General features: G+C 52.9%; 1 protein-coding gene across 5 annotated transcripts in view; it reads left to right on the top strand.

Annotated features, from left to right (window-relative positions):
* The window catches only part of ABR (ABR activator of RhoGEF and GTPase), a 155,502-nt gene extending 130,747 nt beyond the window's left edge, over positions 1-24,755 (top strand). For 4 of the 5 annotated variants that reach the window (XM_049782189.1, XM_049782197.1, XM_049782182.1 and 1 more), the window contains 7 exons: positions 17,505-17,564; positions 17,758-17,867; positions 18,272-18,411; positions 19,556-19,690; positions 20,723-20,828; positions 23,174-23,321; positions 23,979-24,755. In XM_049782189.1, coding sequence (XP_049638146.1) covers positions 17,505-17,564; positions 17,758-17,867; positions 18,272-18,411; positions 19,556-19,690; positions 20,723-20,828; positions 23,174-23,321; positions 23,979-24,068 — 789 coding nt within the window. In that variant the 3' untranslated portion in view covers positions 24,069-24,755. Of the gene's footprint in view, positions 1-2,419; positions 2,656-17,504; positions 17,565-17,757; positions 17,868-18,271; positions 18,412-19,555; positions 19,691-20,722; positions 20,829-23,173; positions 23,322-23,978 lie in introns of those variants that run through there. The other variant, XM_049782207.1, reaches the window with a different exon arrangement.
* The last annotated feature ends 392 nt before the right edge of the window (positions 24,756-25,147 follow it).

Below are 25,147 nucleotides of genomic sequence, written 5' to 3'. Positions count from 1 at the left end.
CTGGTGTGGTCCTCAGGACCTATTCCTGACTCTGTGCTCAAAGATCACTCTGGATGGGGCTTAGGGGAACCATGTGGTGCCTGGAATCGAATCCAGGCTCGCCAGGTACCTATTGTACTTTCACTCTGGCTCTTTTGTTTTGTTTTGTTTTGGGGAACCACACCCAGCAGATCTCAGGGCAGGTCACTTCTGGAGAGGCTCAGGAACTCTGTAATGGTGTAAGGATTGAACTGGGGTGTGCCACATGCAAGGCAAGTGCTCTAACCCCTGTACTCCATCTGGCCTTTTTTTTTTTTTTCATTCCAGATAGGGAAAGCCTTGCTCAGTCCCTTTTGGTTTGATGCATGGCAGGTGTGAGGTGTGGTTGATGTAAGCTAATAGCACTGAGTGCTCCCCAGGGCCCATGCCTCCTCTCATTGTGGGGCCTGGCAGCTTCATAACAGGCAAGGTTTACTTTCTGGTTTGTTTGGAGGGCAACAAGTGTGGGGGCTCCTCCCTCCCAACAGGTACTCAAGACCCAGGTGCCCTCCTCACCTCACTCAGCCAGCAGGGTGAACCATCCAATGTGAGGTCTGAGGATATGATAGTCTTCCCAAGGAGGGAGCATAGTATCCTAGAATTGATGTTTCAGCTTGGTCACCTTGCAGGGACCCCCAGAAGCCAGCAGAGCCTGTAGACCCTGCCTCCAGCAGGCAGGTCAAGTCTAGCCTCAGCCTGAGTGTTCCTGTCCCAGTCCTGAGCTTCTCCATGGCCTGTGGGGAAAGTGACGACATTAGTCCTAAAGAGTTGGCTACTCATGGAGATTTAATGGTGGCTGTGGAATTCCCAACTAAGGTCAATTGTGACCCTGATTGCCCTGTGCTTGGAGACCTGGTGTCCCAGTCCCCTGAGCAGGAGCATTGCCAGTGCCAAAGGCTTTTGTGCCCAACCTCCCTGTCCTATGGGCAGCCACAGAACTTCCTGATGCCAAATACCAGCCACTCTTCAACAAGGCCTGGAGCTTGGGGTCGGTCGGGATTTGATTGGTTTTTTGTTATTGCTTTGGGAACGCATCTCACTGAGCTTGGGAACTACATCCAGCTGTGCTGGGAGGGTCACTCCTAGTGGTATCTGGGGACCATGTGAGATCAGGGATTGAACCCAGACCCAGCCTCCTGTATGCAGATTATATGTTTAGCCCCTTAAGCCATGCCCAGCACTGCATGCCTACGCCCAATGGACTCCAGCCTGTGTTTCTGTGTCTCCAGACACCAGAGATTGATCTCACCTCTCAGGCTGACCACAATGCTTACTGACTTACAGGTCCAGAACAAGTTCTTCTGGGTGGGAGATGGTTCAGTAGGTTCCTTTACATACTGGGGGACCCCAGATTTGATTCCTCACTCCCAAATACAGAGTTCCCCAGCACTGCCCCAGGAGTAGTCTTGGAGCACTGAGGGGAAAAAAACACAGAATAAGTTCTTAGAGGTGCCTCTGGCCAGTTGAAAGTGGATGCCCGTCCCATTGCCTGGGCAGTGCCAATAGTTGGAGGGGCTCTTCTAGAAAAGAATGGATTTCTCTGGTCCCCGTGACCACTGCTGCCTTGCCCTCCTTCTTCCTGTGTGTTCTGGAGAAGATCCTTGGTGGCCTTGGTGTGTTTGTGTCCCCATTGTGGGAGCCGTGCCCTGCGGTGTTCAGGAGTGTTTTCAGGGATGGATCAATGTAAGACATATGTTCCGCCACTGCCGCCCAGGCCCCAGGGGATTCTCGTCAGAGGATGTGTGGATGTGTATCCTCAGTTCTGACCCTGTCACCAAGCTGCTGGCCTGGAGGCCGGCCTTGAGGTGGTGGGTGGGTGGATGTGGGGGGGGGGGGTTGCCAGGGAGGAGGACGCCAGTGATGCCTCTGAACCAGGTTCCTGCAGACCCTCTCTGGCAATCCTCAGCCTCTCTTAGGCTCTTCAAGCCCAGGGAGCAGCCTGGTAGTGAAGAGGTTAACCGGAGCTCCTTTTCTTGGAGGACTCCTCGGATGTGCTTAGCTGCAAGTCAAACTTTATTTAGTGGGGGCTGGAGGGAGGGCCCCAGCCCGCTAGGAGTTAAACCCAGAGGCTGAGTATTTTTGGAGGGGGGGGCAGCCTCCAGCGCCTCCTTTGAGTCACTTCCTCCGGTGGGGGCGGGAGCTCCCCCGCACTCCCTCGGGGCGACTGTGGGCGCCTGTGTCTGTGCGCAGGCACCGGCCGGGCAGTCCTGCAGGCACAGCCGGCCAGCTGGAGTTGCAGTAGCGGGGCGCTGCGCTGTGCTCCTGGGGGTGCGGCAGACTCCCGGGGAGGCTGGGCCACAGAGGGGAGGAGACTGAAGGCTCGCCTGCGGTGCTCCAGGCACCACCGAAGAGGGACCCTGCAGGAAGCCCTCAGCTCTGCACCGCACCGCTAGCGGCTTTTTAGCTTTTCTCTGCACGCCCGCCCGGAGCTGGCCCGCGCCTGGGTGGGCTCCCCTCGGCCAGCAGGCCAGCATGACCGACGTCCTGCCCCAGCCCGACTGCAGCCTGCCGGCGGTGTGCGAGCCCCTGGAGCGCTGCTGCCTGGATCACCAGCTAGAGGAGCCTGGGGGCAAGCGGCCCCCCAACACCGGTGCCCGGCTCTGGGGCCGCGTACGCAGCAAGCTGCTCCGCCAAAAGGTGCTGGCAGGGTCGGGAGTGGTCCTGGGGAAGGCTGGAAAGTTCTGGGGTCTCCCTGTTCCGCCTCTTCTCTTTCTCCCTCTGGCGCATGGATAGTTCCTGCCTGCCTGAAGTTCTGGTACAGCCTAGGTTGGATGTCACTGTCCCCTCACTCCTCACCCAAGTGCCTGGCTATTCTCTGCATCTGTCCCTGGTTGTCTGGTTGTTTCCCCGGGAAGAGGGCTCTGCCTGGCTCTTCAACTGGTGCTGGCAGGATTCAGACAGACCAAGCAAGGGACCTCATGGTCCAGCAGGCAGGCATTGCTGGCTGAGCTTTTGGGGAGGGGGGAAGGGAAGGACCTTGGCACCATGGGCCTGTGAGGTTTCTTTGTGCTGGTGTAGAGTGGGAGAGGGGGGTCATGCTCTGCATCTGGGGGGCCGCAGCTGTCTCTTGAAGGACCACCCAGGTCCCCCTGTCCCCAGGGCAGCTCAATCAGTGCTCCAAGGTGTCCCTCACCCAGCAGGCAACTGAAACCAGACTAAGCCAGGATGGGCTACCCACTCTTGGCCTGAAGCCCCTGGCCCGAGAGGAGATGAAAGTCTCAGTGTCCTGCAGCCAGCAGGAGTCCCTGGGGCTGGCTTTGGGCCCCACTGTTAGTCTCGGTGCCTGAGCTGCAGAGGAGCTACTGCCTGAGTGAGCATACAGGGTCAGCCGGTGTATCTGTACCACAACCAGTGCTGCACTGCCAGTGAGGAATGGAGAAGGAAAGGGACACTCAGCTTAGTGGAAGATAGGGGTTTGCTAGCCCTGCTGTAGCTCAGGGGTCCATCTCTGCCAGTCTTCACTGCATTCAAGCTCAGGGGTCCCGGGCACTGGCCAGGAGGATATGTCCTTACTGACCTGGTTGCAGCCCCTGCGTGACCTCCTAGAGGTGACAGCAGTCCTGAGAAGTGCTGGGCAGCAACCTGAGCTGCCCTGGTGGGCCCTGTACCACCTTCAGCTTCTCCAGGGACTGGAAGGCGTCTAGCTGCCCTCCGCTGCTGCCAGACTCCTCTGTGCTGAGGCAGCGCTTTGGGGCCAGCAGCATGGAGCCATCACAGCCCCCTCTCCATGCCCTCCTACCTGTGCCCTGCAGAGGCCGCCACATGCCGCATCCCAGAGCTCAGCACTGCAAACTCCTAGATGGATGCAGCACCCCTGGCCCTGTACCAGCCCAGCAGAGCCCTTCTGGTGTCCCTTGTCCTTGGAAGAGGTACCAGACTTGTAGATGGCAAGTTTTAAGTTCTGAGCTCTAGACTATTAGGTTTTTCTCATGGTTGGCAAAACCAAGAGGTCTATGATGGGTATTCAGCTGCCTTGTTTGCTTTGCCACTGGGCTGCTATACATGATCAGTAATTCTGACCCCCAGCCTCCACTGTGGGACAGAGCAAATCAGTGTCCCAGACATCAGAACCTGCACCTTTGGTGACAGAAGGCTCACTCACCCCACTGTGCCGGCCTGGGTGGGAGGGAACTGGCTTGAGGAGCTGCCCCCAATCTACATCCCTGCCTACCCAGTTGCCTAAGCTCATTTCTCAGAGGCCCAGGCTGGCTGTCAGGCTGGGCTGAGGACCTGGGATCATGAGCTCCTCATTGACTTTGTCCTGAGCCCCCCCCACACACACACACACAGATTCTCCTGCTCCCTTGTAAATCAAGAGACTCCTGGGGACCCCATACGGGGACTGATAAGTCTGTTCACGTAGAAAAGTTGCAGCATGGGGCTAGAGAGATAGTTTAGTGGGTAGGGTACTTGCCTTGTACATGGTAGAACCAGATTCGATCCCTGTCATCCCATATGGTCCCCTGTGCTTGCCAGGAGTAACTCCTGAGTGCAGAGCCAAGAGTAACTCCCAAGCACTGCCTGGTATCCCCCCCCCCAAATAAAAAGCTACTACATGCATTCACTTGGGGCTAAGAGAAAACAGGGAGCTCTCAGAGGTTTTGTTTTGGATTTCAGGGGGCAGAGTGCAGTGGTTCTGGTTCCTGGTGAGAGTTGGGGGCCTACAGCCCCTTTCTGCTCCAACTGGGTGGTTGTGGGTATGCCAGTGTCCATGGGGCCTATGGCAGCTGCCCAGGCTCTGCTGGTAATGCTCCTCCATGAGCTGCCTGTCTGTGCTCCTTGTTTTCTTTTTCTTGTCTTCTCGTTGCGCTCGAACGAGAAGTGCCTGTTCTTCGCTCTTCCTGCTGGCTTCTTAGATGCTTGGCTGTACTTTGCAGAGAGGAGCAGGGAGGGAGCTCCCATCCCCAAGCCCTGAAATGTCCAGAGGCATCATAGTACTGAGTGACAGGAAAGGCCATAGTGGTGCCAAGAGTCCATGCAGGCAGATGAGAGTGTGTGTGTGTGTGTGTGTGTGTGTGTGTGTGTGTGTGTGTTTGCACGCATGCACTTGCATGTGTGTGTGTGTGTGTGTGTGTGTGTGTGTTTGCACGCATGCACTTGCAGAGGTGTCCCAGGACTCTGTCACAGGGACCTGAGAATTCCTGGTGAGGCCAGTGGGGCAAACTGAGCTGTTTGTTGCTGAACTCCATAGGGTGCTTTGTGAGTTTGTTCTCACTAAGAGGAGTGGGTGACCTGGGAGCCCAGATCAGGAATTCAGAGGGTCTATTGGTTTTCTCTTTGTTTTTTTTTTTTTTGGTGGTTTTGAGGCCACTCCTGACTATGCTCAGGACTTACTCCTATCAGTGCTCAGGACCACATAGGATGCTGGGAACTAAAACAAACAGCTGTTTGTCAGCTGTGCAAGACACAGACACACACCCTTCCCACTGTACCCCCACTTTGACCCAGAAAGCACCTTTTTTTGACAACTTGGTTGCCCTCCACATGGTTCCTATTCTCTGCCCTCTGATCTGGCCATTCCTCCTTACCTTACAATCCACACACATCCTCCAGGTTCCCCTAGCCACTCACTGGCTATTCTAGGTATCACAGGGCTGAGAATGGCAGTGCTTATGACCCAGATATATCCTGGGTTCATGACTTTATTTCATAATCAGACTCTGGGCTATGGAAAGAGCTTGAAACTCAGGTGACAGGCATCTGTCCAGGCCCAGCCACCCAGTCTGGCCCACCTGCTCATTCTTCCCATCTGATCTGTTGGAAGAAAAGAGTTAGTATTAGAGTCTCCACCACTCACTTGTCCATTCATCACCCTGTTGACCTCTCAGCCATCAAAAAGGGACAGTAATATACTTTGGCAACGCCAGCCACCAGCTCACTTTCTTCTGAGATTCTGTGTGGGTGGGACTGACAGCATGTAGGTAGACTGGAGGGATGTGGGGTGTTGGGAGGGTGTTGGGGAAAAGACTGCCCTTCTTCCTTTCAGCACTGACTCAATAGTCCACAGAGAGACAAGTTCTGGCTCCTGACTTCATATGGCTGATATCCCGAACCCCATGGTTCATTTTTCCCTTGAGGTGGTTCTCCAGGTGTGTTTGATTCCACAAGCAGACCTGGAGCTGTCCACACACAGTGAGGCAGTGCTTTTGTAGAGAGGATGGGTGACTTGCACTGGAAGAACCGTCAAAGTGCTGATTCCTGGCCTGTGGGAAGTGAGAGGGGCCCAGTCCATACTAGCTATCTGGAGCAGCAATCTAGGAGATTCCATGAAAGCCAGCACTTCCAACCCTGGATTTGTGGGAGAGTCCAGAGTCAGTCAAGCCACTAGAAAACAAACATTTTAGAAAGATTCCAGAAAGTCCATCAGGTGCTCTTTGGAGACTGGAGTGGGGAGACGGAGGTTGCCAGCACTGGTCAAGGAGCAAATTCTGGAAAGGCCCATCCCTTTGCCAAGTGACCTCCCTATAATCCACACTGGGAGCTGCTCGAAGACATGGTCCAGTTGACCATGCTAGGGGACAGGAAGGGTATTTGTGATTTTTTTTTTTTTTTTTTTTTGGTTAGGCTATACCTGTTTCTGCTCTGAGCTTCTGAAACTTGAGGTTGTTCTAGAGGTGATCATGAGATTGTGGATCTGGGGCTTGAACCAAGCCTACTGCCTGCACCACCCATGCTTAGCCTAAACTCAACCCACAGAGCCATCCCTGACCCTCTAATGTTTGTGTTCTCACTGGTCCCAGGAAAAGAACATAGCCCTTGCATTCAGAACTGCCTGTGCAGTCTTGGGAGAAACAGAGCCAGCCCTGTTAACTTTTGATAATTGTCCTTGGTACCCCAGGATGGGCACCAGAGGTAAGAAGTGACCACAGGGCCCGGAGAGATAGCACAGCGGCGTTTGCCTTGCAAGCAGCCGATCCAGGACCAAAGGTGGTTGGTTCGAATCCCAGTGTCCCATATGGTCCCCTGTGCCTGCCAGGAGCTATTTCTGAGCAGACAGCCAGGAGTAACCACTGAGCACTGCCGGGTGTGACCCAAAAACCAAAAAAAAAAAAGTGACCACAGAGGACCAACCCTGAGGAACTTTTTTCTTTTCCATCCTTGTTATGAATGGGAGGTGGGGTTTTCATATTCTCCTGTGGTGCTGAGCAAAGCATATACATCTCCCCATTGGTCAAACTTCTTTGTCGTGGAGCTGGCACATGCTCTGATTGTGCTTGTGAAGGCTATGTGTCACTCACATGTGCTTCTGGAGGATTGGATTTCTTGGCTATGGTGTTTGCCTGTCTTGATGCCCTATGCTTGCTGGGGGCCATGAACTCTCTCACTGTGGCACTCTGGAGGCCATGGAAGAGCTGCCAGGATTGCACTTGGCACTTGTGGGCAGACCGAGGGATAGAAGTGGCAGCTTCAGGCTCACCAAGCATTTGGTCACTGATGTTCCAGGGCCCTTCTCCTCCAGATCCTTCTACAAAGAGGCTGGGGGGTGGGCTACAGCTCCACGGTGGCACCCCCAGGTCTGCTTTGGCTGAAACTTCAGGCTTATCTTCCATTGTATTAGCCCCTACTGGGCACCCCCTCCCCCAGCACTGTTCAGAATACTAGAAAAAAACTAGAATCAGCACCAGGCTGATGTAAAGGATTGGGGTCTTGTTTTCTTCTGTTTTACCTTTGTTGCATGATCCTGTCTGGGGAAAATCTCTCAACCAGGCAGGTCTTTGTTATCTGTAAGGAGGGAAGATCCTCTAGACCTTTAGGATTTTCCTCTAAGTCCTGCTCATGTGATGACTTTGGCTGTGAAAAAGATTCTTTGTCCTAAGCCTTAAACCCCCAACTCACTGGAAAAATCTGGGAAAGGTTGCATGGCTGCTCCTGGACCCAAGCTAGCCTTTCAGTTTAGCAGGAGTAGGAGCAGAAACCAAAGCAATTATGGTCCTGGAGGAAAAGCTGGGCTTCCTCGAGCCCACACTGTCCTGGTTCATTCACCACATCCCAGTCTGTTGACAGGGAACCTGCCAGGGATGGCTCAGGCAGGAGTCCTGGCTCTGATAGAACTTTTTGTCCCTTAGAGGAATTGAGCAATAAATAAGATCATTTTAGGTCGGATGAGGGCTATGAAGAAAATAAAATTGGGTAATAAATTAGAGTTGTGGGGAGGGAGAGGCCTTGCTCAAAGATTGTTATGATAGGCCATTTCAGGTGCTGGGACATGGGGCTCAGTGGGAAAGTGCACGCCTGGTGTATGTGGCTTTGATCAAGCCCTAGATTTGATCACTAGCAGCACCCTACAACAAAGTTAATAAAGGGGTTGGAGTTATCACACAATGGGTTGGATGTTTACCTTGCACATGGCCATCCCATATGGTTCCCCAAGCACTGCCAGGAATGAACCCGCACACAACCAGCAGTAAACCCTGAGCATCACCAGGTGTGGCTTACAAAAAAAAAAAAAAGCTAAGCTGAATATGATCCAGCCTGGAGAGATTCAGGCTCAGCACATTCCTGAGTAAGGAGCTGTCTGGGTGGCACCAGTGATCACAACAGGGTTGTCTGTGGCCTTCTCAGAGTCAGATGATGGCCCCTAGATGAAATCTCTCAGGCTATGGTTAGTATTTGGCATAGCGGGGCTGGCCTGCCCAAGCACATTATGGGTTCCTGGTGATGATAACCAGTAGTGCTGTTAGGATTAGCAGCAAATCCAGGTCTCTAGCTCAGCACAGGCTCTCAGAAGACAGCCTCCAACTAGGGAGCAATACAGCCCCTCAAAACCCAGAATTGTTTCTGCAGCATCCAGGAGTTTGTATTGCCCATTGGGGCTGGAGCTACGTGGCACAGATGGGAGGCTTTGTAAACTTGGGGTCCCTATGTTTCACCACCCCTACTGGTGTGTTCTGTGTAGAAACAGGCCCAACTTGGGGCTGCAGTGATAGCACAGACATAGGCTGTTTTCCTTGCACGTGGCTGACACAGGACCCACCCGGGTTCAATTCCCGGCACCCTGTATTGACTCCCCTGAGCGCTGCCTAGTATTGCTCAAACAATCCTCTTCCACTCCCACCCCCCAAAAAGAAACAATCCCAGCTTGCCTGCAGTAGTCTCTGGCCTTGGGCCTAAGAAAGAGGTCCCTCTGCTCCTTACTGTCAGAGAGTGAGGCATCCTGGCCCCAGGCAGGCAGGGTTGAGTGAGTTCAAAGAGGCTCTTACACAGTTCCCACCAGACCCCTCTATGTGTGGGGGTATCCCACAGCCCCAGCTTTTTCTTGGAAGCGAGCAAGATGCTTCCCAGTCAGGACTGGGACTCACACATACTCATACTCTTTTTGGGGACAGGGCTGCTGATGTCTGCCCTGCATTGCCTTGGTCCCTGCCCTTGTCCGCCAGGGTCCTGGTATGGCCCGCTTTGTAGCCTGGTTCTGGGAAAAGTCTCCAGACTATTTGAGGTGGGATGTGGTGAGTGAACCAGCTCTGAGGAAGATGAGCCCCAGCCTTAGTCCAGGTTTTGTTTGTTTGTTTGTTTGTTTCCCAAACCCATTAGTCCAGGTTTAAGTTGAGTTGTGTCAGAGCAGGCTGACTCTGTGGTGGCCACATGGCAGAATGAGCCCTGTCAGGAATGGGCAAGTTGGGATGTCAGATTGGGCAGTGTGGGGAGGCTGACCTGGCTCCCAACAAACCATTCAGAGGGGCTAAACCCTTTCCATATGTGCTTGTCAGCAGCTTCAAAGCTCTGGGCAGGAGAGAAGAGGCACAGAGCAGAGCAGCCTCATCCAGAGCCTTGGGAACTGGCCCACACAGCCTGTCAGTGGCCTGCTCAGGGGCGCTGACTCTGCGGGCAGGGCTGAGGGGCAGAGCCTTGCCTGGCCTCTAGTCAAGGGCCCCAGGCTTGGAGGAGATTTAGGTGACTTGATGAAGCCTGCCATGGCCACAGGGGTCTAGCTGAGAGCTGGGAGGTAGCTGAGGAAGCCCTGCTCCCCACAGACCTGTTTGTATTCCTCTTCATGGCCATGTTGACAGAGAGGGAGAGCCAGGCTGTGGCATCTCCCATTTTCTGCCCCACCATGCCTTTCATGCCTGTGGTCAGTTCCAGTGACAGGCTGGCTGGAGTGTCCTGTGGGGACCCAGCACAGGACTTAGGGATGCTCTTGAGGGAAGGCAGAGAAACAATGGCCAGGGGGTGGGGTCACATGGCCTCTGGCTGTGCACTGCAGGGAGCAAGGCCATGGTGAGACAGAAACCTGGCCCAGGACCCAGTATTCACAGCCCAGCTCACAGCCCCAGGCAGGCATCACTATGTTGCTGGCCATCTCTGTCCCACCCTATCCTCCTTCCTCTTCTGGTGACCAGACCTAAGTGTCCTTGTTGCAAAGAAGCTGAAGTTCAGTTAGTCCTGCACACAACACTGGGCTTAAGGGAAGAAAACCCCACTCTCCAGCACAGGCCCAGGATGCAGAGGTGCTAAGTGGCACTACACCGGGTCCTTCTACCCCCTGAGAATGCGGTTGAGTGTGTTCCAAGGAGCTGGCTTCTTGGGGCCTCTGCTTTTACATCTGTGAAAATGTTGAGCTGGGAAGATTCCTGAGAGAAGGGGTGCAGCACCCAGGGATTATATGGTATGGGGGAGGCCTGGGGTTCCCTGGTGAGTGGTAACTACTTTGTGGTGTCCCTCACACAATGAGCCCCTTTTTCCTCCATGTTACCACTCTAGTGCACTCCCCACTCTCAGCCCTGTTTGAGCCCCCAGGTGAGGATAAGTGGAAAGGGTGGCAGAAACCTCCCAAAGAGGTGTGTGCTGAAGAGTGTGGTACAGTGGAACAGCTCAGTCACTTATGAGAGGAAGTGGAAATGGGGACCCCAGATTTTATTTTTGTTTGTTTTTGGGTCACTCACACCGGCAGCGCTCAGGGGTTACTCCTGGTTCTACGCTCAGAAATCGCTCCAGGCAGGCTTGGGGGACCATGCCGGATTCAAATCACCATCCTTCTGCATGCAAGGCAAATTCCTTACCTCCATGCTATCTCTCCAGCCTTGGGGACCCCAGATTTAGGTGGAAGTGAGAAATGGCCACCAGGAATCTGAAAGCAGAATACTGGAGTGGGGTGGGAGGGCGACACCTCTAAAGCAGAATGGGAGAAAGGGTCCTGAGGGCTTCATCTGCATGAAAGGTGCCAGGTCTCCCACCTTTTAGCACCCCACAAGACTTGTAGAGTAACATGTCCTGGACCGTGAGGCTGTTCTTCCTGCAGCACAAGGAACCTTCCAGCCCCACACAGGTTTCCTGCAGCCTGTAGTCTCCTCTGTCAGGCCTCAACTTTGTTCCTTGGTTCTTTCCACCCTCTGGCTCTCCCTGTGCATGTCTTGTTTTGGTTTGGTTTGGTTTTGAGATTACACCTGGTGATGCTCAGGGATTACTCCTGGCTATGTGCTCAGAAATTGCTCCTGGCTTGGATACCATTTGGGACGTCAGGGATCCAATCGAAGTCTGTCCTGGGTCAGCCACATGCAAGGCAAACACACTACCGCTGCGCCACCGCTCTGGCCCCTCCCATGGGGTAAAGAGGAACCTCGCCAGCTCAACGCAGCCCCACCTGCCTTCCTCACTTGGGTACTCAGCACCCCTCAGCCCTGGGCTAAGTGGTCAGGTGTGCCCATCGCAGCTGTCCAGCTGGCTCCAAGCCCCCCACCCTTCTCTAATCTAATCAGGAAGTAGCAGAGTCCACATTTCCCAGGGTTATAAATAGCCCTGGCCACTCCGGCAGCCTCGTTTCTCTGAAAAATGTGCCTTGTCCTTCTCCACACCGAGCCCTCCCTCCCTCTCAGCATTCAGATGACATCCTGAAATAGACTTGGTTTCTGGGAGCCTCTGGGCTACTGGAGAAAGAGCTTCATTGTTGGGGTGCCGAGGGACAGAGCAGGTCTCCCTATAGGGATACCACAGCCGCACCTGCAGAGGGGATCCTGGCTGTGGCGAGGGTAGAGACTCACAGGGAAACCCCTGAGTGCTGGCCTGGCCTCTGACGGGGACATAGTCAAATTGATGGGGTGAAGCCACAGCAAAGGGCCCTGGAGACACGTGCAGGAGGAATGGAGAATGATCCCCAAGGCCTGGGTTATCTTAGATGGTTTCCTGGAAGAGGCGGAGGCTGGAGTAGAGTCTGAGTAGCTTTTCCTGTCTCAAAGGCTTTCAAGCAAACACAGGGTCACTCTGGCAAGCATTATGTTGCAAGTCAGCCCCTGAAGAGGTTGACTGATGGAGGGATGGAGGATGAGGTCTTTCCCCTCCAGCCCGGAGCACGCGTCTGCCACCCTGTTCAGCCGGCGGTTCTGAGGTGAAGCGGGCAGGCTTGTGGAAATATTAGCTTTATTCAGTGGACAAGACTGAAGTCCAAAGCCTCAGCATCAGTTCCAGCCAAAAGGGATGGGGATGGAGGATGGGAGCACGGTCGTGGCAGGGGCCTGGGCTGCTTTCTGGCTGGGAGATGTGTGGTGGTGAGAGGTAGGCCTCTGGGATCAGCAAGTCCCTTTGGACCCCCCAGACTTGGGCAGAACAGGGGAGCCAGGGAGCCTGGAGCCAGCTCTCCTTTCTATGTGTTTGGCACTGGGAAAAGCTCTGGTACTCAGAGGGCCTCAATGTGCCCATCTCTATGGTGGGAACAGTTGTCCAAGCTTAGAGTCACAAGTTTGTTCTGGTGACAAATGGGGCTTGTTTGGGAGTGGTGGCCTGAGTGCTGGACTTTCTCTGTTATTACCTTTGAAAATTCCCCCTTTCAGGGCCAGAGCAACAGTACATATAGCTGGTGGGGCAATTGTGTTGTACTCGGCCAACCTGGGTTTGATTCCTGGCATCCTATATATTTCCCCAGGCCTGCCAGGAGTGATTACTATGCATAGAGCCATATGTAACCCCTGAGAACCATCCAGTGTGTCCCAAAAACAAACAAAAATTCCCCCTTTCTTGGGACAGGAGTAATACTACAGCAAGTAAGGCATTTACCTTGTGCTTTGCATGTTGCTGACCCAGGTTCCATCTCCAGCATCTTATATGGTCCATGCAGAATTGGGGGCAGGAAGATGAGGACTGGGGTAGAGTTCCAAGGTGTAATGTGTGCCTCACACCTCGACACCCCAACAACGTGATGCCCTGGTGATCAGCACCCTCAGATGTGGCAGGAGGGACGTGTTATGGAACTTCAGTGGGATCTTGGCTCAGACCTTCTAGAATAGAGGCCAGATAGAGGCCAAGCTGGTGATCCCTGTACTTGTGTGTTTGAGGAAGGATTTGGGGACACGGATATTCCCTTCTCTCCACACTGCTCCCCTCTTTCCTGTTCTCCATTCCATGCCCTCTGCAGGCAGCATTGAACTCAGGAGGGCTGAAGACTAAGTGAACTCAGTCTGGGCTGGAGGGACCCAAATTCAAGGCCCCATCAGAGGCCCCTGCTGCAGGGGGGATAGAAGGTTTGGGGAAGACTGATGACTTTTGTACTCCACCCCACCCCTACACTGGCCCACTCTGGGCTGTCCAGTATTAGCACAGCAGTGATCCTCATGCTGCTTTTACACTGAAGGGGCCAGAGAGGTTCTGAGGGCCAGAGTTTGGATGTCAAGCTGGCGTAGCTGTTGGTCTGCTGGTCAGTGTTCATCCCTGGAGAAATACTACAAGGGTTTAGGTACTTACTTGTCTTGTGGCCTTGTAGCCTTGTGATTGACCCTTTTCAATCCCTAGTACCAAATATGGATTCCTGAGTACGCCAGCCAGGAATAGCCCCCAAGCATGACAGGGTGTGGCTCGAAAACCAAAAATTTAAATACGTCAAAAGTTCTTTGCTTTCCACAAAATGGACAAAAGCCTACATCTTTGAAAATAAATGCTGACGCTAGTTATGTATACAGTTTAGGACACATAATGAGGAAGAGGTTAAAGAATTTTATAACATTGTTCTCATAAGGCTATTTTCAGACCTTTTAACTTATTTATGTGAGCAAGATGCTTTTTCCCCTTTACATCTTTAAAAATAAAACAAGAAAAGTGAACAGAATTGATGCAGAACAAGTTTTGACCTAGCAAAAAATAGTGCTCATGTACATCCATGAACTAAAATTAAAAATGTCCTTCTGCCCATCTCCTTAAGAGAAGCAGTTCTGGGCAGGGAGCTGGCACAGCGGCTGCGGCACTTACTTGGCATGTGGGAGTGCCCAGTTTTATCACCAATATTGTGAGGCCCTCTGCCCTGCAGGGAGTGACCCTCAAACATGGGAACTTAGCTGGGATTAATGCTGCCCAGCACTTTCTGCTGTGGTCCAAACAGACAAGCCAAAGCAATATCTTTCTACCCAAATAATACTTTGCTGCTGAGTATCTACTAAAATGTGTAATGCATTAATGGGTTTGTTGTCTATTATTCACCATCAGAATAACTAAGCCAGAATATACTTCGAGTGTTTGGAACCTGGTGATCTTCAGATATAATTTGTTTTGATTTAGAGAGGTGTTTTTGTTGAAGTGAAACACAATTTGGTGACGAATTAAAGACATCAAAATGGGGGAAAAAAATAGGACAGAATTCTGGAGAGAAGTTAAATAGAAACACAAATCTAAGAAGAAAAGAAACAGTGTAATGTTTGTGTATTTAAAAGGAGCTTGGGGGCTGGAGAGATAGCATGGAGGTAAGGCGTTTGCCTTTCATGCAGAAGGTCATCGGTTTGAATCCTGGCGTTCCATATGGTCCCTCGTACCTGCCAGAAGCAACTTCTGAGCATGGAGCCAGGAGTAACTCCTGAGCACTGCCGGGTGTGACCCAAAAACGGAAGGAAGGAAGGAAGGAAGGGAGGGAGGGAGGGAGGGAGGGAGGGAGGGAGGGAGGGAGGGAGGGAGGGAGGGAGGGAGGGAGGGAGCTTGTTTGTTAGTTTTTAATAGGATGATGGTGGGTATCAGGTCACCATGGTATCTGGAGTCCAGCAAATATATTTAAAGGAATGTTCAACAGTATCAGGACGTAAATGCTTTTATTATTCTGGAAATTCTTTTTAAAAAATTATATTCTTTGTAACTGTTTGAACTAACCATGGAAATATTCAGATGTTGACTTGAAAATGTGACAAAAAGGGGCTGGAGCGATGGCACAGCAGTAGGGTGTTTGCCTTGCACATGACGGACCCAGGATGGACCTGGATTTGATCCCCAGCGTCCCATATGGTCCCCCAAGCCAGGAGCAATTTCTGAGTGCAATGCCAGGTGTAACCCCTGAGCATCACCGGGTGTGGCCCAAAATCCAAAAATATAAATAAATAAATAAATAAATGAATAAATAAATAAAATGTGACAAAAATAGGCAAGAGAGACAGTACAGTGGATCTTATATTTGCTTTACACTATGGCCCACACATATTTAATCAGTGGCACCCAATATGGTTCCCCTTTACTTTTCAGGAGTGATCCTTAAGCATAGAGCCAGAAGCCCTGAGCACAGCCAGGTATAGATAGATAGAAAGAAAGAAAGAAAGAAAGAAAGAAAGAAAGAAAGAAAGAAAGAAAGAGAGAGAGAGAGAGAGAGAGAGAGAGAGAGGGAGGGAGGGAGGGAGGGAGGGAGGGAGGAAGGAAGGAAGGAAGGAAGGAAGGAAGGAAGGAAGGAAGGAAGGAAGGAAGGAAGGAAGGAAGGAAGGAAGGATTGAAGGAAGGAAGGAAGGAAGGAAGGAAGGAAGGAAGGAAGGAAGGAAGAAAAAGAAAGAAAAGAGAGAAAAAGAGAGAGGGAGAAAGAAAGAGAGAAAGAGAGGGAGGGAGGGAGGGAAGGAAGGAAGGAGAGAGAGAAAGAGGAGGAGAGGGGGAGGGAGGGGAGAGAGGAAGGGAGAGGTAGTAGATAGTACAATGACTAAGGCACTTTCCTTGCACATAGCCATCCACAGTTCTGGCATCCTATATAGTCTCCCATGTCCCTCCAGGAATGACCCTGAATATAGAGCCAGGAGTAAGGCCTGAGCACAGCCAGGTCTGACCACCCCTCTAAAAATAAGAAGAAACTGCCAGGAACACTCATTTTATTAAACTGATCTTTTGGACATACATGGAAAATCAGGTAAAGGCATCTGAGTTTGGAAGGGGGTCTGTCAAGCCACTGTGGGGGGTGAGGAAGGGAATGAAAGAGAGGAGGGGTACCTCTGGAGCTCACCATCAGCCTCCCTCCCTGAGGCTCCTAATTGGTCACTCTGAGAGGGCCAGATGCCCCTCAGTCTTCTAAGCAGGTAGCAACCTGGCTTTTCACCACAGGAAACAGGATGTCACAAGAAGATTACTCCGTGGTCATGTCAACACTGTGCCACACAACATTTTGGTGTTGTTTTGTTTTTAATTTTAATAAATTCAAATGTTGGGCCAAAATGATAGTACAGTGGGTAGGGTGTTTGCCTTGCATGCAACCAACCTAGGACTGACCCAGGTTCAATCCCTGGCATCTCGTATGGTCCACCAAGCTTGCCAGGAGTGATTTCTAACCCCTGAGTGCCACTGAATGTGACCCAAAAACAAAATGTTCAAATGTATTTTTTGATAATACAAAAATGTCATCACCCCCAAGCTAGGAGCGATGTCTGAGCGCAAAGCCAGGAGTAACCCCTGAGCGTTACCATTTGTGGCCAAAAACAAACAAACAAACAAACAAAAAATCAAAGGTTGGAAAACAGTCTTTCAATAAAACAGCTTTGTAAAAAAAAAAGTCATCCTTGAAAATCAGATACATTACAGAAAAGAGCACAATAATTTAAGCATATCTGTATGAAATCAGTGTTACAAAGTTTTCAAAAATACACATTTAGAACATGAAGTTGTTTTAAAAAAATAATAGGGCAAGCACCACACAATTTTCTGTGGCCCTACCATTGTGCTAAAGTAACACACACGCCACCATCCAGGACATGGCAGCAACCACCTTGATAAGGAAAGGAAAGGAAAAACCCACAACCAACATCCTGAGGTCTCACAGGACAGACAGAGTTGGAAGCAAAGCTGGACCCTCCTTCACCTTCCAATCAGTGCTCCCACCTCTCCAGCCAGGGTCTGTGAACTACAGTGTCTACGTGCAGGGGGTGATGATCCCAGCTCCCAGGGTGGGGTTGGGACTGACTGGTAGGCAGAGGCTTAGCAGAGGGCCTCTCTCTTCCACTAGCCAGGCCAGGAAGAATAGGGCTGCATTTTCAGATAGGCATCAGGCTGGTTCCTGCGTCTCTGATAAATTTCACTAGCTTGTAAATCCTTTTTTCTTCTTTTTCATATTTGGGCCGCACCCAGTGATACTCAGGGGTTCTAGCTCTACACTCAGGAATTACTCCTGGCCATGCTTAGGGAACCATATGGAATGCCAGGGATTGAACCCAGGGGAGCCATATGCAAGGCAAGCCCCCTACCCGCTGTGCTATCACTCCGACCCCTAACTTGTGAGTTTTGACACATGCTTTGGGCTGATATCTCTCCCACCCACATGGTCTTTCTTTCTTCCTTTGCAGTTGGATCCACAAACGGTCGAGACCAAGAACTGGCACACAGATGTGATTGAGATGAATGGGGTGAGCCTAGAAAGACAGGAGGAGGCGCCTATATGGGGTGGGGGCTGTGAAACCTTTGACCCTTAGCCCTGTCCCTCTCTGCTTCCATATTCCCCACATCCACTTTCCAGGGACCTGGAGGGGGGTCCCAGTAAGAGGGGGTTGGTTTAGGCACGCAGGCACTAAAGGCCTATTATTTGCCTCGCCCCAACAGATCAAGGTAGAATTCTCCATGAAATTCACCAGCCGAGACATGAGCCTGAAAAGGACCCCCTCCAAGAAGCAGACGGGTGTCTTTGGCGTGAAGATCAGCGTGGTGACCAAGTAGGTGCTTCCCTGGGATCAACAGTGTCGTGGTGTGTGGGGCTCTGCTAGCCTCCTACCTGGATCTGACTTAACAGATCACCCGTGGCTCAGGGGTCCATGGCTAGTTTGGGGTAGCTCATCTTCTGTGTTTCCCTGCTCTTGAGATGCTTCCAAATAACTGCACCCCCCTGTAAATGTAGGCGGGGGCTGTGAGAACCCCATCTCCTCCCACCTTTATCCTTTGCTCTGCGTTCCTCAGTGAGCCAACCTCATGCAGGCCAGGGTGTGTGCAGGGCCTCTCAGTCCTTTCCTTCCCACCTCCTGACCCAGGGGGTGAAAGGTCTCCACAGCCAGAAGAGGTGTGTGGGGAGGGGGCCACTCAGCTTCCCTGAGATGTCCCTCTCTGCCTGCCTCCATCCCAGGCGGGAGCGCTCCAAGGTCCCGTACATCGTGCGGCAGTGTGTGGAAGAGGTGGAGAAGCGGGGCATCGAGGAGGTGGGCATCTACCGCATCTCGGGCGTAGCCACGGACATCCAGGCGCTGAAGGCCGTCTTTGATGCCAGTGAGTGGTCTTGGGGAGTTGGCCTGGGTCACAGAAGAGACAAGACAGGCTCTGGTGGGACAGGAGGTGATAGTTGTAGAATTGACTGGTCTCCAGAGCAGAGAACCCGGACTCTTGGGTGGCAGAGAAACCCAGCTTTGTGGCTTCCCACCCAATGGCCTGGGCCATTTCCAGGTCCCTGGAAATTCTCCAAACAGACCCTTCCCCTCATTCCTTTCTGGGGTGGCACTGAAAGCCATACCCAGCAGTGTTCAGAGACTCACACACTGCTGGGTCTCCTTGATGTAAATGTGCTTCAGCTCTTTGAGCCATTATTGCCCCTTCGCTTCCTTTTCCAAGCTTTTGCTTGGTTTCAAACCCTCCCTTGGTTAAGGGAACTGGGGCTCAGAGGCTGCTTGCCCAGGATTAACCATTAGCAGGATCTGAGCCGACTTAAACTCGATCTAACACCAGAGTTCACTTTCCTGGCTTGTGTGTTGTGCTTCTGAGTGCCAGGTGGCAGCCTTGACTCAGCCTGGCTGGCCTCAACTGCCCTCTGCTGTTGCCAAAGTACCACTGGGAAGGCTGTTGCTGTCATTAGCTCTGCCACTCACTGCTGGTGGGGACCAGCCTCACTGGTCCTTCACCCCCCATCTCATGGGTCCTACAACAGCAGCCACCCCTAAGCAGTGTAGAAAACAGGGACTGAGGGTCAGCATGGTTCCATGGGGGCCAGGAGGCAGTTTCTGGGTGTCCTGCACAGCTGCTAAGCAGACATGATCAAGTACCTTTGGGCATAGGACAGGACAGGGTGCTGGGAACATTGTGTCCTATGGCTTTTAGTACCCCTGGAAGCTAGGACTTTGTCAGAACATGATTTTAGGTGTCAAAAATGCATGGTGCCTTCCAAAAAGGGGCTTAGCAGTGGGGCAGCTCCAGCTGGACAAGGGGGTGTCAGTGCAGCTCCAGAACTCTGGGCCATGAACACTACTACTCACCCTCCCCATCCCACTCCCGCTGAGTCACGAACCACCTGCAGGCCTTACCCTGACTTTCTTAGGGAGCCTAGGCCAGCAGCAGGCAGGTGTGCCCCTGAGGCTGGTTGGTGGCCCCAAGCTGTGGTGGGGGTTAGCCAGCATGGCCCTGACAGCAGCCTCTCTCACAGACAACAAGGACATCCTGCTGATGCTGAGTGACATGGACATCAATGCCATTGCCGGCACCCTCAAGCTCTACTTCCGGGAGCTACCTGAACCCCTCCTCACAGACCGGCTTTACCCCGCCTTCATGGAGGGCATTGGTGAGGCTCAGGGCCCTGGGGGCTGGGCCAGCAAAACCAAGAGCAAGGGGCAAGCTCAGCAGTGGTGACTCCTACTCACACTGGCCAGGCATGCTGGGGTCCTAGGAAGGTATGGTATGGCCCTCCCCCACAATGTCCCCGTGGATGCTTAGAAACTCAGCATCCAAAACATCTGCCCTGAGTGGAGTTAGGACTGGCACCCAAGAGTCATGGAGAAACCTGGCTTGAGTTGGAGTGCTGGCATGGAACTTTCCAGAGTGTTCACCCTTCATACCTGTGCTAAGTATGGACAGGAAGCTGAGTCCTATAGCCACACACAGAGCATCTGCTGCCCCGTGTGGGCCAAATCTTGGCTCATTTCTCCCCTCCACCTTTCCCTTTGGGGATGGTCAGGCCTCAGGCACTGTAGAATCTAAGGAGTCTCAAAAGGCTAACCAAAGCCTTGCTCTAGTGTCAGACATTGAAATGCTCTCCAGGAAACTTTTGTGGTTTTTTGTTTTTGTTTTTTTGTGGTTTTTGGGTCACACCCGGCAGTGCTCAGGGGTTTCTCCTGGCATCATGCTCAGAAATTGCTCCTGGCAGGCACGGGGAACCATATGAGACGCCGGGATTCGAACCGATGACCTTCTGCATGAAAGGCAAACGCCTTACCTCCTTGCTATCTCTCCAGCCCCGTTTTGTGGTCTTTTTTTTTGTTGTTCATTGTTTTTGTTTGTTTTGGGGCCACACCAGCAATGCTCAGGAATTACTTCTGGCTCTGCATACAGGAATTACACCTGGTGGTGCTTGGAGAACCATATGAATGCTGGGGATTGAACCTGAGTTGGTTGCTGTACTCTTGTTCCAACTTGGTTCTGTGGTTTTACTTGGTGCCAGCCTGTCACAATCCCAAGGTTCTACCCTCCCTGCAGGTGTCTGTCCCTGACACCTGCTTCTGCCCAGCCTTGCCCAACTCAAAGCTACAGGCATTGGCCAAGGCCATGTCTTTCACATGGAGCTGAGCCCTTCATCCTCGTACCTGTCTCCCCGCAGCCCTGTCAGACCCTGCTGCCAAGGAAAACTGCATGATGCACCTGCTGCGCTCTCTGCCCGACCCCAACCTCATCACCTTCCTCTTCCTGCTGGAGCACTTGAAAAGGTACAGGTGGGGCTGGGTGGGGATGTACCATCCCCAACCTCTACTGGATCTGCCTTGCCTACCAACCCCATCAGCTCACTCTCAGAGCCTGTACTGTGTGTCCTGTCTAGAGAAATAATGGCCACAGAGGGCCTCGAGAGGCTGAAGACAGGAGCCAGGCTGGGCTGTACAGCAGTGGGTGACTGGGGCAATCGTTGCAGGGTGGGGATCTTCTTGGTTTGGGGGCCATACCCAGCAGTACTCAAAGGGTCCTCTAGCTCTGCACCTGGGGTCAACTTCTGGGGGTGCTCAAGGGTCTGTAGGGTGCCAGGATCAAGCCTGGCCTCCCACATCTGCTCAGCCATTGAGCTCTCCACCCCCTATTTTCACATTCTTTCATGGAACAGAATGGATGGCGTGGAGTGAGCTGCAGACACGAGTGGGTACCGAGTTTGTTCATTCTTTCATGGTCCCTCGGTCCCTCAAGCACTACTGAGAGTAGCCCCTGAGCACAGCATGGTGTAGCCCCAAAACCAAGAAAGAAAGTTGGAGACCCTTGGTCTAGATTACATATCTAACAAATGGGGAAACTGAATCCCCAGCTGTTCACTGAGTTTCATGATGGCTCTCTCCTGAGATCCCCAGATCCTAAACCAGCCCCGTCTGTGGTCTGTTAGAGGAAGGGCTACTGAAGTTGGAAACATGGCAGGGTCACACAACCTCCATACCTGAAAGTGTCCTTGCCAGCCCTTCTTTATTCCTCTGCTCCCCTCCACTATGGATGTTGCTGTAATGATGGGAGCTGCACCATAATCTCAGTCTTCACTGAGCTTGGCTTCATCAGCCCCTCTACACTCCAGAAGGTTATGGTCTTAGTCAAGGCACATGGCAGTCCATGTCAAGGACTTGTCAAGGGTTGTTGAGGTGTTCACATCTTTCAGTTGCATTGTTTTAAGGGATGGCACCCCTTTTTGTGGTACAGCTGGAAATTACTGGGAATTAGGCAGCAAAGCTGCCAGAGGAGTTCCACAGTGGAGCTCCTGGGATCCAAACTCATGAACACATGCCAGCAGGACATACATTCTAGGTCCTAGTGCCATTATCTGGTGAGCTCAGGACTGGTCTCTGGCATGAGTGGGGAGAAACCCCTGGGGTGTCTGTAATCCCCATGCTCCCTGGTTGCAGGGGATGAGATTCTGGTAGGGCACTGCCCCTCCTCCCCTCAGGCCCTTGTGGAGTGCTAGAAAGCCTGGGTCTGCTGTCTTGTTTTTCCCATTATGAGACATTTTCCCTTTGGTTTGGCCAGAACTAAAGTCCCAACCAATACCCTAATCCTTTGGCACATGCTACAGGGATGACACAGAGGAGGGTGGGAAGGGGAAAGGGAAAATTCATTAGGTTTACGTCCTGGGAACTGGGCATAGCCTGTTGCCACATCTGGATGTGGTGTGTGTGCTTCTATGGGTGTGTGTGTGTGTGTGTGTGTGTGTGTGTGTGTGTGTGTTTGCATAGCCTGTTGCCACATCTGGATGTGGTGTGTGTGCTTCTATGGCTGTGTGTGTGTGTGTGTGTGTGTGTGTGTGGTGCAGAAGCCTTGGAGGGTTTAAAGGGAGGTGACTCCAGGGTCCCCTGCACAGACATAGGTGGCGGGGGTGTGTGTGTGTGTGTGTGTGTGTGTGTGTGTGTGTGTGTGTGTGTGTGTGTGTGTGTGTGTGTGTATAGGTGGCGGGTGTGTGTGTGTGTGTGTGTGTGTGTGTGTGTGTGTGTGTGTGTGTGTGTGTGTGTGTGGTGCAGAAGCCTTGGAGGGCTTAAAGGGAGGTGACTCAAGGGTCCCCTGCACAGACATAGGTGGGGGGTCAGCTTGAAAGGCAGAGGGTCTCCATCAGGGTTTAGGGTGGTTCTGCCTCAGTGAGCAGGTACTGTGAGAGGAGGCTCCCCCGTTTTTTACCCCCACTCACCTTTCCTCTAGGTCCTTCTCCACAGGCCAAGGAGCATGGCAGCAGCACTTGTCCTTGGCCCAGTCATGTGACCTCTCTGTGGGTGGCAGTGGCACAGTGCCTGCCACCAAGGGTGCTGCTGGGTGTGGCTGCAGGGAATGGTGTGGAGACAGCAGGACTTCTGGGGTTAGGGGAGCAGAGGGTGAAGGGGGATCTGCCAGTGGTTCAGTGCTGCCCTGATTATTCTGGCTGTGAAGGCCAGCACAGAACTGGAGATGTGGTCTGGCCTTGGCCATGATCCCCCGGTCTCTACCCCAAGGGAGAAGTGTCATCCCCTCTGGGAATTCCTCTAGTTCTCTGAACTCAGCATCCTGAGGCTCTGGGACCCCAAAGAGCTGTTGAGAACAGACGCTTCCCCCTCCCTTCCAGGGTTGCTGAGAAGGAGCCCATCAACAAAATGTCCCTGCACAACCTGGCCACTGTGTTCGGGCCCACGTTACTGAGACCCTCTGAGGTGGAGACCAAAGCACACCTCACATCTGCCGCCGACATCTGGTCCCACGACGTCATGGCTCAGGTGCCAGCACTGCCCTGCCTGGAGCGGGAGTAGGGAGGAATACGTGGGGTGGGGAACCCCTGGTCTCCGGATCCCCATCCAGCCCCTTCTGACAGAAAGGATGAACACAGGCTCATTCCAGGTCCCTGCCCCTTCCAGACCCAAACTCAAAGTCTGAGCTGAACCACTGAGATAGTGTTGCAGATCAGCGCCTGCCTTGCATGCAGATGATCCCAGTTCCAACCCCTGGCACCCCATATGATCCCCTGAACCCCACTGGGAGTGACCCAAATCTACCCAGAAATTTTGAGCTAAACTCAGTGGTCCAGGTACCACTGCAGTCCTGGAAGTACCTCAGTCTCTCGGGCCAACCCCGGGGTGCAGGAAATAGCTGTGGCCTTGTTTGGGGGTGAGGTAGGGCACATCTAGGAAACTCCCCTGGGATTCCTACTAGCCCCGGGATTGGAACTTGGTTGGCCTGCAGCTGGGCCAAAACCAAATTCTGGATGGAAGCAGAGGAGCTGATGAGAGCTGAGAGAGGTTGCTCACGCTCTGCAGCGCCCTCTGCTGCCACCAGACACCAGTTTCCCAGGATCTCACAGCCAAGTTTCCTCTCCAGGCAGGGCAGGGGGTGCTACAAAGGCCAGGACCCAGCCTCAGTCCTCTGTCCCTCCACAGGTCCAGGTCCTCCTCTACTACCTGCAGCACCCCCCCATTTCCTTCGCGGAACTGAAGCGGAACACACTGTACTTCTCCACCGACGTGTAACTGAGGGGCTGCGGCTGCTGGGGGTGGCCCAAGCCAGCCGCTCCAGCCAGGGACCCAACAGACTCAGACACCACAGTCGAGCACTCCCCTGCCCAGCACTCCCCAGGACACAGACTTCCAAGAACTGGAACTTGTGCATCTTTTGTGCCACTTGTACAGAGCAGCCGCCCCAGCCCAGCTGCATCCCGGCTCTTGCCTCTGCACCTCATCTCCCGCTCCGTGCTGTTCCGGATCATTGTTTCATGTCTCTGTCATTCAGAAAAGGTAGTGACTGACTCGCTGTGGCACTCAGATGGCCTGATTGGTTCTTTCATTTCCTCCCCCATCTTCTTTCTTTCCGAGTCTAGTCCAACAGCTTGATTCTGTGCTGTCACAGCTGCCAGTTTCTCATCTCTTGGCCCTGCTCCCAGGTTGTCCTGCAGCTTCCTTCACTGCCCCTGCCACCCTGCTTGCATGCAGCCTCGGTCTGTGCTGGGCACTCAGAGGGTGGCAGCGCAGCCTGTCTGGGCCCCTCTCGCTGCCCACTCCCGCCCAGCCTTCCACTCACCCCCACCAGGGGCCACACTCGCTTTGCCTTGCTAACGTGCAAATGTTGGACATGGAGACAAACTCACATTCACCCTCCCTCGGCCCAGCAGAGCTGGAGAACACAGCTGGGGTTCCCACTGAACAATCTCCCGGACTGGGGTTTATCTGTTGTCTCCTGCCTACCAGCAAGGCATCTTTTGACTCTTTTCTTCTACTGCTTTTTGGTTCATTTTCCCCTCGGTGTTCTGCTTCCTCACAAGTGACCTATCAAGCTAGCCGGAGGGTCAGAAGAGTTGGGAAGATGAGAATTGGGTGCTGAGAAAACCTCACAGATGAATGACAGTTGAGGGGTGCCCTGGAACAGAGGATGAAGGAGGGCAGCTGATTTTTCTAGGGCCAGGCTTCCTGCAGTTGGCAGGCTCTGTCCTCTCCTCACACCTCATGGGCCTGGCGGCACCTTTGCCTTAGACCCTCCACACATTGTCCACAGCCCCCACTGCCACATGTGCTCAGGACCTGGCCAGGGCAGGTCCGCTCCAGCAGGAGACAGT

Source organism: Suncus etruscus, chromosome 1 (genome assembly GCF_024139225.1).
Source record: "Suncus etruscus isolate mSunEtr1 chromosome 1, mSunEtr1.pri.cur, whole genome shotgun sequence".
NCBI lineage: Eukaryota > Metazoa > Chordata > Mammalia > Eulipotyphla > Soricidae > Suncus > Suncus etruscus.
This window is presented reverse-complemented; position numbering and strand designations above follow the sequence as displayed.